Raw genomic sequence first — 16051 nt, 5'->3', positions numbered from 1 at the left:
GAGAACACACAGAAGTCACATGCAACAACTGAAAACAGTGTGTGTGTTTTTACAGTTAAATATACACACACATCCATTCTCATGTTTATGAGGATATCAATTCATTGCTTTTTTGCCACATCTGATTTCAAGTATCTAACAATAAAAGCTTTATTCAGGGCAACCAATATGTATCTTTTTAAAAAGAGAGTTCTTCTACAACTCTCTCCCCGCCCCCAAAGCTAGGATGTTTTCAAAATAGTCATTGACATCCAAAGGAGGAATGGACAACAACAACATCACTGAAGCCAGTTCTGATCCTGTGCAAGCAAAACTGAAGACACAGACTTTGTCTTGAGGCACACAGACCTGTCAAGTAGTATTAAAAAATCTCATGCAGAGGGATGAGGAGTTACAAAAATGTGCTACAGCTTACTGAAGGCAAGCCAGATATTTATTAGACCTATAAAATCTAACAGAGAAACAAAAAAATATATGGGTTAGATCAGGGGTGTTGAACTCATTTGTTATGAGGGCCTGATTTGACATAAATGAGACCTTGTCGGGCCGGGCCATGTGTGTCATAAAATGTAACGCCAGGTAGCAGACATATAAACTGCAGACAATGTCTGTGCTGTACCAATCTTAAATATGCTGTTCAAGTGTTGTTTAACTGTGCACATCTATAAGTTGCAAACCTATTTTTGATTTATTGATATTTATTACAAAGATCTCACAGTCAATGCTTTGAGCCTCAGACCCAGGGGAAAACATGAAGCAGTTGGGCATTGTGAGCTTTTGTACATAAGTTGCTTCATGTGCTGGTCAAGATTATGTGAAGGCACCATGGCACAGACTGAGGGCTATGTGCTTGTTTGCAAAACTATAGTCTTCTCCAGAAAAAACAACTACAACTCATATGTGGCAGTACAACAACAGAGACAGCCATGTACAATGATTAGTATCAGCCTACTATCTGGGAAGTCTAAATTCAAGATCCCCAATCAAAGGAAAATGTGAAAGGAAAATCAATGGAAATATCCTGGGTAAACCTGAGCTAGACACATACACACTCAGCCTAATGCTAGCTTGTTCTTATTTCTCTTCTGAATAGTTCACAAACTTTCCTATTGAGAAAGACTGGAGGGCATGAATACAATGAAAAAGATGAGAGGAACCAAGCTGCACCCATAACAAGCCCAACAAATCTCCCTCCCTCTCTCTCTGTAGCAAGGCAAAAAGCTCATACCTTCAATAAAACATCACTAGTCTTAAAAGTTCTCCCGATGGTGAGGACTGGGTAAAGGAAGCTCTGGCTCTTTCCTTCCTTCCCCCAGAGCACAAGGAGGGAGGAACCTCAGTCAGGAACGAAGAGAGGCTTGGCTCAGTAGCTCTGCAGGGTGATTAATTGAGTCTGACAAACTTAATCACCCAGCAGAGCTATAGAGCCAGGCTCTTTCATTGGCTAAGGCTCTTCCTCTCTCCTCCTCCCTTTGGGAAAAGGTAGGGGGGAGAGGAGCCAAGAAAGGCTGCTTTGCTGGCCAACTGATCACTGGAGAGAAACACAAAATGGCGACCGAACACAACAGGCAAGGGAGAATGAAGCAGACAACAGTCAGTTCCTGGAGGGCCTGATTGGAGCCCTTTGTGGGGCGGATCCGGCCCGCAGGCCGCATGTTTAACAGCCCTGGTTTAGATACTTTTCCTACATAAGGTGTCCATAGGGCTGGTTCTTTATTTATAGTCCTTTGTCCCATGTGAAGAAAGTGATATGCATGCTGATCCATTGTACGTTTTCTTGAAAATAAATTCCATTGATTTCAATGAGACTTACTCCCAAAGAAAGACTTGTTTTCACAAGTATATTTCGGCTCCTCAACGTTTTTTTCACCCCTTCCTTAAAAAGGTTCTTTAAACAAGCCAGCAATTCCATCCTTCAAAGAATAATATTTGGTAATTTTTACTGTAAAGTATTAGAAAAGATGACAGAAGATCAACTGTTGTATATGTCAAAGTAGCTATTTGGAAGCAGAGGAGTATCAGGGCAAGGAACCAGTTGAGATACCTGTATAACATTCCCATACTTTGACCCCTCTGGAGACAGATAAACTTCAATGGGATTATTTAGACTGGAAAAAAACAGCATGAGGCAGGAAAGAGTTAAATACTCACTACTCAGCATCACTCCAATGTAATTTAGGCCTTCCTTAAAGGGGGGGGGGGGGAGGAGATATCCAATAATGGATTTCTTAATTTCACATTCATTTTTACGTGGTAAGTACAAACTTTGTTTAATGTTACCAAGTAAGCTATAAAGAAATTACCTCAGGCTTCAAGGTAAGCTGTAAAGAACGTACCTCACCAGCACCTTACCTAGATCGCAGGATGGGCAGCGGCAGAGAAGGCGTACACCTCTCCTTGTAATAGGGATGCCAGGTCCTACCTTTGTGCCAGTGGGGGGCCTGATGTCTCCAACATGATGACATCACTGTTTGGGGATGAAGTTTCCCCCACCAGCCAGCTGGCCAGCAGTGAGCAGAAGCCCTGGAAAGTGGAGGATCCCCGGCTCCAGTCTGGGGAATGGGAATCCTACTGTGTATATACCAACTCTACAGCTTGTTTTGACCCTTAGCAGCAGTACAGAAGATGATGGCACCATACCCAGGCTAGCCCAATCTTGTCATATCTCTGGAACTAAGCATGGTTGGCCCTCGTCAGTACTTGAATGGGAGACCACCAAGGAAGTCCAGAGTTGCCACACAGAGGCAGGCAATGACAAATCACCTCTGACTGTCTCTTGCCTGAAAACCCTATGGGGTTGCCATAAGTCAGGTGATGTTTGACAGCACTTTCCACCCCCACCATGCCCTCCTGTTGCTTCCTCCCATACTGCCACCCCAGAAGCTAATGCTTAGTAAGTGAACTAACACAGCATACATGGGATAAAGCCTGATAAATGTTCACAATACAGTCAACTAGAGGGAGAAATGCTATTGTGAAGACAGCACCCCTGCCAAATTTGTTGTCATAAAGGAAAAAAGAATATGATAAAAGAATGGCCATAAAAATGAATTTTCCAAATGTAGTTCCAAACACTGAACTCTATAATAGCTAAAAAGCATGTACAATCACTTGCCTTTTAGTGTTACCCAGTATTGTTTCCATTTTCTCCGGGTGACCAGCTCAAGTTTCTTCTCTTTCTGTAAAGTTACAAGAGGTTTGAAGAACAGCCATCCAGCTTTGCGGACAACTCCTTGTTCTTTTTCATACAGCAGATCCAACTGTTCCAGGGAGCTCAATGATTCACTGCTCGAATCCTCCATTTCTGTTGGAGTGTCTGAGTGCTCTATGTTGGTCTTGCTCAGGTCAAGCTCCCGCATGAAGTTCTCATAAATGTTCTGCCTCAGGACATCGCTGCTGATGGCATTGGTAGATTCACATCTTTGGGGGAAAATCTGACCAGAACTTGGTGACCACAGAGAAGCAGAGAATGGGGAAGGGGCAAGGGAGTCAGGAGGAAGACTCTCAATTCCAATGTCAAAGTACTCACTTGAATCTTTGCATTTCGGCTCCTATCAATAAAAAAACCAACACCACTGTTAACTGACATATAGCAACAGATTACTAAATTTAACCAGACTCCTGATTATATCTACTGCAAATAAATTCCTTCATAACATTTCACCACAATTTGACTCCTAGTGCAGACTGACCTCTGCACCCATTCGCGCTACTGTAAGTCAACACACTGCCTGCAAATTCCAGAGACTGACTCAGTGAGTTTAGAAGAAATCTCATAATTCACTTATAATCGCTGTTACTACTTTGGCCAAAAGTCTGGCAGTTAAAATCAGATACATCACTGACGACTACAGATTCAAGCACTTCCCTTAGTATTGTGAAACAGCAGTACTATCTTATGGCAGCACTCCAGCTGCTTTAAGCTGATCTTAAATTTGGGATGCTCTGAAATGCTTTCACAACTGGACTGTCCTGTTAAAGTCCGGAGATGCTTAGCCACTCATTCTGAATCATACCTACAGGTGTGTGACCTGAATGAGATGATGACCTGTTTCCTTCTTTACCACCTAGTTTCAATTTTACAATGCTCATAGAAGACTGCTGGGTCTCATATGCCACACTTGGGTTAATGGTCAAAAAGCAGAATTACTCTGTTTCCAAAACCCATTTTGCTACCTTTCCCCCCTCTAATTGTTCCTCCCTCTGCTCTGTTCTCACTCATTCAGTGTTGAAGTAAATATTCAACATTGGTCTTTAGGCCATTATGAAATTCAGCTCTATATTTCTCTTATGTTCCTTCCAGGTCCCAGTAACCTGCATTCTTGTACAACTTTGCCCTCATTCCTGAGGTGGGCAGTAACCTTCAGGCTAAGATCACTTGGAAGCCTATACTGCCACTACTTCCAGAACCAATATACTGAAAAACTATATACCAAAAATACCAAATATTTAAAAATGTAGTGCTCATCTCATATTTCATCTTGAATTTCTAGGACATACCCTTCTGGCATTGTGATTATCACATTTGCTGTTTCAGCAAAATTAATTATGTGTTAGAGCAAAATTGCATGCAACTCATTTGCCCTAGCTGTAATTACATAAAGGAATTTTTATAAGAAGGGCAGAACATTTAACTATGCAGAGTTGAGTGTTTTACATATGTTTTTAATTTTCATTTGGCAGTACTTATTTCCTAGATTTTCTGCTTACACAGTGGACTATCCAGAGCCCAGCCAGCACTGTAATCTAAGGATCTGCTATCAAGAAAATCATAATTGCCCTCTATTCCCACTGTAGTGTTGTGAGAATCTTTCTAAACAGATATCTTTAAGCAAATTTCACTGGAAATGAACAAGAGGAGTGTCTTCCTGAAAAACTATTACTCTAATGTTTAAAATAGAAGATTTTGGATTTATATCCCGCCCTATACTCTGAATTTCAGAGTCTCAGAGTGGTCACAATCTCCTCTACCTCCCCCCCCCCCACAACAAACACCTTGTGAGGTAGGTGGGGCTGGGAGTGCTTTTTACAGCAGCTGCCCTTTCAAGGACAGCTTCTATGAAAGCTATGGCTGACTCAAGGCCATCTCAGCGGGTGCAAGTGGAGGAGTGGGGAATCAAACCGTGTTCTCCCAGATAAGAGTCCGCGCACTTAACCACTATACTAAACTGGCTCTCGCAGAGTAAGTCATAAATAGCAGATTAAGTCATAAATGAACAATTACCTAATGTCACTAAAAAGTAAAAGAAATCCAAGGGAGTTGTTTGCAACTCCATTAGAAGAACCTCATGGCTTTTCTTTAGTTTCTCCCCAATTTTGTTTATAGGTAGCTTTATCAAAGGATTTGCTTTGCCCATTTTTCTAAATCTACGAGCAGGCCAAATAGAACTAGTCTTCACAGGATGCTTCTGGCCTTCAACCCAAAATGCCATGCAACTCTACCCACTCCTTAAATAGCACACATAAAAAGCTGTGTCATGCTTTGGTAGGATGGTCTCCTCCTTCCAACATGCAGTCAAAAACAGCACAATGGTCTCATGGGTACAGCTGTCATAGGAAAAATAACTTTCCCCATGAAATGGATCTTAAATCTGTACCATTTTACATTCTGAGCCATTGCCTACCAGCTATGTATAGCTCTGCTCACTGTGCCGGATTCCTCGTTTGATGAAGTGTGCTTAGAGCACACAAAAGCTTATGTTCCGAATAAAACTAAGTTGGTCTTAAAGGTGCTATTGACTCCTATTTTGTTCTACTTCTGCTAGCATGGCATTTATTTAGGGCCATGAAGAAAAATGAGAATGGCTTAGCCAACCCAGACACAACCCATCTCTCAGTCTCCTTTATTATTCACAGATTGTTACCCTATCTAATGTTTGGGGGAGAGGGGCAGAGTGCCTAGTAGGGTCTGGATTGGGCAAAACCATGCATAAAAAAACTTCCTTGATGTAAACTTCACAAAACATGCACATGCTGTCCTCCCCCTTGCCTTTTGCCCACTACAGAACTATCTAGGGAGTGAGTTCTCGACACACCAACTCATTACTTGATACAGCCCCAAAAAAGAAAGAGAAGTAGCTGCTTATTGTTAAGGCCAGCATTACAATTTCTTCTGCCTTCATCTGGTCCAATTTTCCCCCCTCCCTTCAGTGTGATGAAGGAAAAGTCATTGTTGCGTAAATATAAATCTTAGAAATCACCTGGCTTTCAGACAACAGACATGTAGAAACAGGTTGAATGAGGACAGATAAGCAGCATGGCACACAAAGACGGGGGAAAGGAAAGGGGGAAACATGAGTGATGGCAGTAGAGAATGGGGCTACACTGGTTTGTTGCCAAGACATATTAAATTTAGGGGGGGGGGGATAAAGCTTTGCCAGGGATTTGCTTATTTCAATACCTCTTCGCTGTAGGCTGTCATCAAACCTAGTTTCCAATAATTTCTTTATATGGCATGGCAATGTGAGCATTCCTTCTTAAGATACATGTTCCATTTAAGTCCAATGCACATACCAAATACATTTCTATCAGACAGGAAGGCTGCAGATGCATATAAAAATCTCTACCACAGGTAGAAGCCAAATCCTTTCCCGTGTTTTTTTAAAAATAATATATTTAGAATCCCACCATTGTCCCAATCATTGGGACCCAAGGTGGGTACATACATACATACAGTCACCCTTTGTATCTGTCATGATACACATCGACTTCATACTTAAGCATCAAAACATGACAATGGATACATCATAAGAAGCAGGCCCCAAATTAAGAGCCAAATGCATATAAAGTGGAAAACACAACATAGTACTGGATTGAAAGAATTACAGAGAAAAAAGGGCAGTTAAGAAACCATATTGAATATATTCTGGGGCTTTCAGACTGCAGCGTAGCTGCTAGGCTGCTTCAGCCTGGTTTGCCTCCCTGGGAGGGAGGAGTCAGGGCTCGCCCGTTTGGGTGCGCAATGTTGGGGGTAGGGTCTAGCCATTTTAACGGCCAGCTCCCTGCTCCCTCTGTGCAGTTCTTGAGTATCGGGACAGCGTGTGGTCTCGTTGATCTGGTGGTCGCGTCGGGTTCAGTGGCGGCGGCAGCAGCGGCTTCGTCAGTTGACTATTGGAGCGTCGGAGGAGTCTGCCTGGCTGAGTTTGCCTGGGGGCTGGGGTGTCTGTGCAGGATCCGGGCTGTCGTGGGGTATTCTGCGTGGGAGCCTGGGGTTGTCTGTCTTTGGAGAGGTTTAAGTCCCAGGTGTACGGTGGTGCTAGTGGCTGCCCTTGGGGGTTTTGCAGTCGCCGGAGGAGTTGCTTGGTAGAGTGCCTGGCTTGGGGTGTCTGCGTTGGGGACCTGGGCTATAGGTGTTAGGGCCTGTGCTCTCACTGGGCGCCATTTTAGTGTGGGAGCCTGGGGTGGCCCTTTTTTTCCCATCTTGTGTGAGGGTTGAGGGAGGCTTGAGTCCCAGGTGCAAGGGATTGTTGGTTGCGACCTGTTTAGGAGAAGAGGGGAGTGGAGCCTACGTTTTTAGGTCCCCTGGCAAGGGGCTGATTGCATTGTAAGTGGCTGCCTTTGCAGAGGGCATTGGTGGGGTGGCCATTTTAACACCCTTCTTTGTGAAGGAATGTGGTGGAAAAGCACTAGAGCGGCCATTTTAGGTTTCTTTTCCCTGCTCAGGGGGTGGCGGCCATTTTAGGTGGCATTTTGAGAGGCCATTTTGTAGTTCTTCTCCTTCTGTTATAATGGCAGGTGGTAAAGGGTCGGGTAAGCCTAAGGGTAAGAAGCCAGCACCTAGGGCCCCTGCTAAGAGGGCACCACCACCGTCATCCTCGTCTGAAGAGGAGGGTGATTTAGCAGTGGATGCTAGTATTATTAGTAGGTTGAGGGCATTGGAACAGGCATCAGGTATCCCTTCACCAGGTGGAATAGAGGGGGTTAGGGCCTCTAAGAAGGGTAGGCAAGCTAATATTCTTAGAAGGCTGCCTATTCTTGAGGGCAGGTCCAGTGGAGTGCTGCCCGGCAGGGATCCTGGCCTCGGTGGTCCCGAGTTGGGTGCGGTGGTGACTGCTGGAGGTTCGGGATGTGGATTGCCACTGGTGCCTTCTGGATTTGGAGGTAGGTCTGGGGATACTTGGCAGGCTGGATCAGGGCAAGTTTGGCCATGGGGGCCTTGGGGACCAGCTGTAAGTGTTGGGCCGGGTACTTCTGCGGCAGGTGTTGGGGTGCCGGCTTCTTTGGGAGCCAGTTCACTTCCCAATTGGGGCTGGCCTAATAGACAAGGTAACATGGGTGTTCATCCTGGTTTAGGGCTTCCTGGTGTGGCAGGTTCTTTTATTGGCGGACTTTCCCCTTATGGGACGGTCCCTTTTACATCCTTGCCCTTTGGGGATGTTGCCTTGCCGCTGGGGGACCACTTGCTTCTCACAACCAGGGAGAAAATCCTGAAAGGGGAGTATGTGGACATTTTTTCTCTACTCTACCGGGAGTTGGAGAAAAAAGATAAGGAAGAGTTGGACGACAAGGAGAAAGAAAACTGAAAAAACGGAAAGTTGACAGGACATGGGCGAATTGGTTTGCCGGGGTTTTGTATTTATGTTGGGGTTATTGCTAGGGCACAGCCGTGGCAGGCAGCTGCCCTTTTTCAATATTTAGACATAATCTATAAGGGATACACAGCATTTAGTGGCTCTGCCTGGTTGCAATATGACCAGGAGTTTAGGATGAGGGCTGCAGGTTATGTTCCCAGCTAGGCCTAATCTGGGTGATCACTCTGATAGCGGTCACCCGGTGAGCAGGTCGGCAATGGCGTCTTCGGCTTCCTCCAGCTCTTCCCGTGGTTCCACGGGGCAGGCGGTTCAACGCCGCTTGCTCTGCTGGGAATACGGGTCTTTGGGAGTGTGTAACAGGAAGGCTAGCCAGTTCAAGCACGAATGCCCCATGTGTGAGGGGTCAAACTCCTTTGACAGCTGCCCCAGAGCGAGGGGAAGAAAAAATGCAAAGAAGCCTGGTGGGGGTGGTGGATCCTATCCAGCTAAGAAAGGGGCCCAGCCCGATAAGGGTGGGGCCCCTTGAGCGTTGTCTATCGAGGTATCCTCGAAGGGCTGACAGTTTGTATTTGTTAGAAGGTTTTAAAGTTGGTTTTAGGATTCCTTTTTAAGGGCCTCGGGTTCCTTTTTTGGCTGGGAACCTTAAGTTAGTTCAGGGTTTGGAACACGTAGTTAGGGATAAGATAGCCAAGGAGTTGGCAGAGGGTAGGATTTTGGGTCCTTTCTGTCATCCTCCGGTGGGTAATCTTAGGGTTTCACCTTTGGGCGTGGTGCCAAAAAAGGCGCCTGGTGAATTTCGTTTGATTCATCATCTCTCCTTTCCCAGGGGAAAGTCTGTGAATGATGGGATTCCTGAGCATTTATGCTCAGTCAGGTATACTCATTTTGACCAGGCAGTTGCCATGATCAGACACTGTGAGGTGGGGGCAGAGCAGGCAAAATGCGATATTAAATCTGCATTTCGCCTCTTACCAGTTCATCCCGAGGATTTCGAGCTTTTGGGGGTTTTCTTTGAGGGCCAGTTTTACATGGACAGAACATCGCCAATGGGCTGCTCTGTTTCATGTTCTGCTTTCGAGCGCTTCAACACATTTTTGGAATGGGCTGTGAAGGTGAAAGTAGGATTACAGGATGTTGTTCATTATTTGGACAACTACCTTTTTGTGGGTCCTGAGGGGACGGGCCGTTGTGGCCAGCTCCTGTCAGGTTTTACTGAACTGGCGGCTGAGCTTGTGGTCCCTTTGGCCCCTGAGAAAACGGAAGGTCCAGTCCAGAAACTGACCTTTTTAGGAATCGAGATGGATACTGTTGCACAGCAGTCTAGGGTACTTTTTCAGAAGATAGTGGAGTTGAGGGCTATAATTTTTGCTTTTCTCCTCAAAAAGAAGGTTACTCTGCTGGAGTTACAGCAGCTGGTGGGGCACCTTAACTTTGTGTGCAAAGTGGTTGCTCCTGGGAGGGCCTTTCTTAGGCGGCTGTGTGATGCTATGGCAGGGTTACACCTGCCTCAGCATAGAACTCGGGTTACCTGCAGCATGAGGGATGATTTGAGGGTTTGGCAGGAATTTTTGGAGTCTTTCAATGGAGTCTCCTTTTGGAGAGACATGAAGCTCGAAGCTGAGCTTCAGGTCATGTCTGATGCTGCTGGTTTTTTGGGTTTTGGAGTCTATTTCCATGGACATTGGTGTGCGGATAGTTGGCCTGACTCCTGGGTAAAGGTTGGTGTGAACCGGGATCTTACGTTTCGCGAGTTCTTTCCTAGTTTAGTCGCGGTTTGGCTGTGGGGGAAGGATATGGCCAATCACACTGTCCATTTTTGGTGTGATAATATGGCGGTAGTCCACGTCATTAATTCTCTTTCATCCAAATTGCAACAGGTGATGAGGTTGGTGAGGGCCTTCACTCTGCACTGTTTGCGGCTTAATATTATGTTTTTAGCCAAGCATGTTCCTGGGGTAAGTAACAGGGTGGCTGACGCTCTCTCTCGTAAACAGACGGGGAGGTTTCGTCAGCTGGCCCCAGATGCCGACAGAGAGGCGGTGCCAATGCCCCAGGAGCTATGGCTGATTGGAGAGCCAAGGCCTGCAGAGCAATAGGCCTAGCCATTGCACCCAGCACAAGGAAGTCTTATGAACGGGCTGTGCAGCAGTTTGAAGACTTTAGGGCTGAGGTAGGGTATCGCATCGATTGGCCCCTCCTGATGGAGCAGTTGCTCCACTACTGTGTTTCACTTCAAGATAAGGGATTGGCCATGCGATCCATCAGGGGGCGCCTGTCAGCATTGGCTTTTGCCAGTAAGGTGCTGGGTTATAGGGAAGAGACAGGTGACTTTTGGCTGCAGAAGATGCTGGAGGGGCGGGCCAGAGAGGCTGGACCCAGAGGTTGACACGTGGATTCCTATGTCTCCGTCGATTCTGTGTGGTTTGAGAGGGGTTTGGGACGTGGTATGTGCTTCTTCTTTTGAAGCATGTTTGTTCCATGCTGCGTCCCTAGTGGCCTTTTGGGGGGCTTTGTGAGTTAAGTGAACTGGTGGCACAATCCAGAAACGATGTTTCTGGTAAGGCTCTATTATTGAGGGATATTAGGCTGTCTGAGGGTAGGGCTGTGATTACTGTCCGTCGCTGTAAGACGGATCAGTTAAAGAAAGGTGTTGTACTTGAGTTGGGTAGCTGCTCAGAGCTTGAACTGTGTCCGGTTACCACGTTGGCTGCTTATTTGCTAGCCCGGGGCCCCGATAAGGGGGTTTTGTTTTGCAATCGCGATGGTAGCCTATTGACGAATCATCAGTTTTGGGCGGTGATGTCCCGGGCTTTAGGTAAACTGGGTTTGATGGGGGTGCGGTTTGGGACCCACTCCTTTAGGATTGGGGCAGCCTCAACTGCTGCCGCCAGGGGTATCCTTCCTCTTCTATTCAGCACTTGGGCCATTGGCATTCATCGGCTTACGATTCTTATGTTCGACCATTTCTTATGCCTTAGGTAGCTTGTTATTGGTTGTTACTGGTCATGTGCCTATTTAACTGTTCTTTCTCTTTAGATGTTGTTGTTCCTGGCCAGAGAAGCCGAGTTCTCATCTGCGGCCATAGCCACGTGTTTTGGGCCGCTCACCAGGCAAGGAGAACTTTGGTCAGCTCTCAGCTGGGACTCAGCCAACATGTTGGTATTGAATGGCGGGGGCGCCGGGGCCTTCAGTGGCCGGGCCTGGTGCCTTTGTTATTTCAAGATAGAGCGGGTCCTCCTCCCCAGGTTTTAATGGTTCACCTGGAAGGCAATGATTTGGGGCTTTTAAAGGGCAAGGCCTTAATTTGGCAAGCCCGTGACGACTTTCAGCACATTAGGGAGCGATGGCCTGGGACCATCATAGTGTGGTCAGCCATGCTGCTCCGCCTTGTTTGGCGTTGCGCTTGGGACCCTGCAGCTATAGAAAGGGCCCGGTATAAGGTTAATAAGGAGATTAAAAAGGTGTTAGAAGGGGGGTTGGGCCACTAATTGCCCCATCCAGACATTTCGACGAAATTTCCTGACCTCTACAGAGGGAATGGGGTGCATCTCTCGGAAAAGGGTAACATGCTTTTCCTGAGAGATTTGCAGCAAGAGTTGCGGGTGGCTTTGGGCCTCCCAGTGAGTGCTAAGCCCTAAGTAGAGACTTGGCCTTAGTTGTGGCAGGTTTGGGGGGTTTAGCGCACTATGTGGCTAGGGGAGGACTGTGAAGCATCCTCCTTTGGGGAATTAGGGGTCTGGCATGATCAACCTTGGGGTTTGAAGACCCGGGTTTGGAGAATGCAGACTGTCCTGGAGGCACGGCTAGGGGGTGCCTTTCCGTCGAGATGTGCGTCTGGGTTTGGGCCCTCTGGTGCGTGTCTCCCTGCTGGGCCTGCCTGGAGGGAGCTGAGTCACTCAGCTCCGGCTGGGGGGCTGGGTCTCTCGCCCACTAATGGCAGGAGAGTGGTCATAGTGACCCCTAGCCCTGGCCAGGCTGCTGTTTGGGTTCCCTTGCCGTGGTTCATGTTGTTTAATAAAGTGGCCCAATTATATTCCAAGGCATTGTGTCTTGACTCTTTATTCCAACCTTGGGGGGTAATCTGGGGCTTGCAGACTGCAGCATAGCTGCTAGGCTGCTTCAGCCCGGTTTGCCTCCCTGGGAGGGAGGAGTCAGGGCTCACCCGTTTGGATGCGCAATGTTGGGGGTGGGGTCTAGCCGTTTTAACGGCCAGCTCCCCACTCCCTCTGTGCTGTTCTTGAGGAATGGCCCTCCCGCCCGCCCTGTCTGTTATGTAGGCATTTGCTGGTTGCCTCATTTGGGGAGCTGGGTAGGAATTTTTTATGCCCCAGCAGATTGGCTGTTGCTGTGGTGTGTTTTTCGCCTACTCTGCATAGCACTGCAGTGGATTGTGGAATTGGCTATCAGGAGGTGCTGTTAAATTGGCGGTCACTTTAGTTGGCACGTTTTTGGAGTTTAGGGCACTATGTGGCTAGGGGAGGACTGTGAAGCATCCCCCTTTTGGGGAATTAGGGGTCTGGCATGATCAACCTTGGGGTTTGAAGACCCGGTTTTGGAGAATGCAGACCATCCTGGAGGCACGGCTAGAGGGTGCCTTTCCGTCGAGACGTGCGTCTGGGTTTGGGCCCTCTGGTACGTGCCTCCCTGCTGGGCCTGCCTGGAGGGAGCTGAGTCACTCAGCTCCAGCTGGGGGGCTGGGTCTCTCACCCGCTAATGGCAGGGGAGCGGTTGCAGTGACCCCTAGCCCTGGCCAGGCCGCTGGTTGGGTTCCCTTGCCGTGGTTCATGTTGTTTAAGAAAGTGGCCCAATTTTATTCCAAGGCATTGTGTCTGACTCTTTATTCCAAACTTAGGTGGCAATAATGAATTCCTGCCTAACTCTGCTTTCCGAAGCTGCTCTCGCTTACTTTGTAACGTTCTTGTGTGAAGTTTTTCATGTGCATTAAATTACACTAAGGTGCCTTGATTTTAACAGGCAAAATATGTTTTGGCAAACTTGCAGTTCATGACTAAAGATGTTTATTGCACAAAATTCATACTGGCCCCCTCTCTATACTACAAGAGCATTCAAAATAGCTAAGGTTCAAAGGTTGTATAAACAGCACCAAACATCATTTGTTCTACCACCAATAATCCTCTCTTGGTTGAAGAAAGCAGCTTCCAGAAAAGAATCCATCTACATTCACAGGGCAAAGGGCTACGTCAGGACCAATGCAGGTCAAATGCAATGAAGATACCAAAATATCAATTAATTCACATGCCTGATTACTTGCTTCTTATATATTATTATGAAGTGGAAACTTATTCCACTATAGTTAGCTCCAGTGGTCATTTAACTAAACAGCACATATGAAAATCAAGTGTTTCTACATTCCCTTCCCTGTTTTAGACACCACACTAAAATAAGAAAATTATTAGCATAATTAGTTTGTATTTATGAAATCTGAGTTGGCTCAAATTTGCAGATAAGCACATCAGAAGGTAGAAATCTAACAGCTATCCTACAAGTTTTCTATCAACTGCCAGAAAAACCATTGAAGGCGCACACAGAGCCCACTGGCCTTTAGTAAAGGACCTGACTTTTTCCCCCAGGCCACTGAGTTCAGGAGTGGACTTAGGGGGTAAAAACAGCGCTGGAAAGGGACCCACCCTCCAGACAGAGGGGGCAAGGAAGGAAGAACAGGTCCTCTCTTGCCCTGTGCAGGGCTGATGCCAGCAGCTCATGGAAACAGCTCAGATATGATCCACACAGGGCTAGGCCACTGGCTCATGGCAGCAGCTTGTGCTTGACCCACAAAAGACCTTGGGCCATGAAGGACCCAGATGGGGGCAGTCCCCCAGAGCCACTGGCCCCGTGGGATGTTTCCCAATGACTTCAGTGGCCAATCTGTCCCTGACTGAGTTGGATTGACCTGAAGGATTTTCAAAAGTTACATGAAGAGATTTATTTTTAAAACAAGATTAAGCATACACTTTAAAGTTAAAAGTTGTACTTCAGATGAGACTCTGTGTTGAAAATTCCACATACCTGAAGCTTTCGTTTCTTTCTTGATAGGCTTCCTGTCCAGTCACTGATCCGACGCATTCGACTTTTTAATGTTTCTTTCTTGGCTGCCTCATCATTGAGGGCTGCAGATTTCCTACATGGAAGTGTATAGGAAGAGTACTGTGGAGGTGTTCTGTGGTCTACTTTGGAAGGAACATCTATGTCAGAGGTAAATGAAACACGATTGCTTAAACTGACATGAGTATTGATGTAATCTGCAGAAAGCCCAATTTCAGGGATTTGACAGTTTCTAAGACTTGTATCTTGATACACGTCATGGAGTGAAGAGAGAGATGCACTTTGGTTTAAGGGTTTCTTGCAGTCATTCTGGGGAAAACTGACTTGAATTCTTGTATCTGGGGTGCTCCTGGATATGTATGGTCCATCCAGTTCATTTATCTCTCCATTATTGCCCCAGGGAGCATCATACCACGAACACTCAGAGCTAATGGAGCTTCCTTTACTGGATCTAAGTCTTGAGTCAGAGGCAGACAAGCAATGGCTTCCAGCATAATCTGTACTGGAAGTATCCTTCACTTCAAGCAGGTTATTCCTTTCAGACTCAGTAGGTGAGTACCGTAACAGTTGTACTGGTCCACTGGATTCCTCTCTGGAGACAGTGCTATTGCTGCTGCTGTTATGAAATTCAACCCTTAAGCACCCATCCAACTTCCCCAGTGTCTTAATGAGGACCTTTGGGCTCATTCGATCATCTGATGGTGGAGTTGATGCTAAGCTTTCATTCTTCCCATAGCAATTTAAGAAGTGCCCGTTACACTCTCTGGAAGCAACATGGTTGCTTTTAGCTCCAACGTCAATATAGTGAAAACCATTCTCTGGCAAAAATGCAGCATTATTACACCCTTGGCTGTAGTTCCCCAAGGTCTGTGTTCGATGTTTGTTATGCATACTGTTCTTAGGAACTTTCACCACTGTGTCCCCAAGTCTAGAAGAATAAGGCTGAGCATTTTTGAAATGTGAAAGGCAGTTTCTGGCTAATGATCGGGATTTGTAATTTGCACCATTGATGCTATGATCCCATCCATGTGATGAGCAGGACTTCTCATCTTTAGCGTGGATAGCATGGATTCTGAGAGAGCGAGGCTTCTGCTTAGCACCTGATGTTGTATTAGCATGATTTTTTGTTCCCTGAAGGCTGTACTGGCTTTCTGAATTCCCCATTTTTCACTAAATAACAGAATATCACAAACAGATGTGAGTTATTAATAAACTTTTTTAGTCTTTCAAATGAACACCTAAATGTGTTTGCTTCTAAAGAAACCCAGTTTATTTGACCACTTGGTTCTAGGTGACAAAGACCAGGTTGCACTGAAGTTGCTAATGAAGCTTCCTTGCATTTCAAATGTAATTAATCAAGAGAAACTATATAAATGAATAGAAGACTCTCCTTCATTCAGTAAGCAAGTTCTTCTCCATACAGCCTACATTCAGAAGACTGAAACTCATATCTGTAA

General features: G+C 46.3%; 1 protein-coding gene across 1 annotated transcript in view; it reads right to left on the bottom strand.

Moving 5' to 3' along the window:
* The window catches only part of TIAM2 (TIAM Rac1 associated GEF 2), a 303128-nt gene that overhangs the window by 164561 nt on the left and 122516 nt on the right, over nt 1-16051 (bottom strand). The window contains exons 4-5 of the mRNA XM_060241093.1: nt 14559-15764; nt 3116-3551 (exon numbers count right to left, since the gene is read on the bottom strand). Of these exons, the coding sequence (XP_060097076.1) occupies nt 3116-3551; nt 14559-15758 (1636 nt within the window). The 5' untranslated portion in view covers nt 15759-15764. The remainder of the gene's footprint in view (nt 1-3115; nt 3552-14558; nt 15765-16051) is intronic.

Source organism: Heteronotia binoei, chromosome 1 (genome assembly GCF_032191835.1).
Source record: "Heteronotia binoei isolate CCM8104 ecotype False Entrance Well chromosome 1, APGP_CSIRO_Hbin_v1, whole genome shotgun sequence".
NCBI classification, from domain to species: Eukaryota; Metazoa; Chordata; class Lepidosauria; order Squamata; family Gekkonidae; genus Heteronotia; species Heteronotia binoei.
This window is presented reverse-complemented; position numbering and strand designations above follow the sequence as displayed.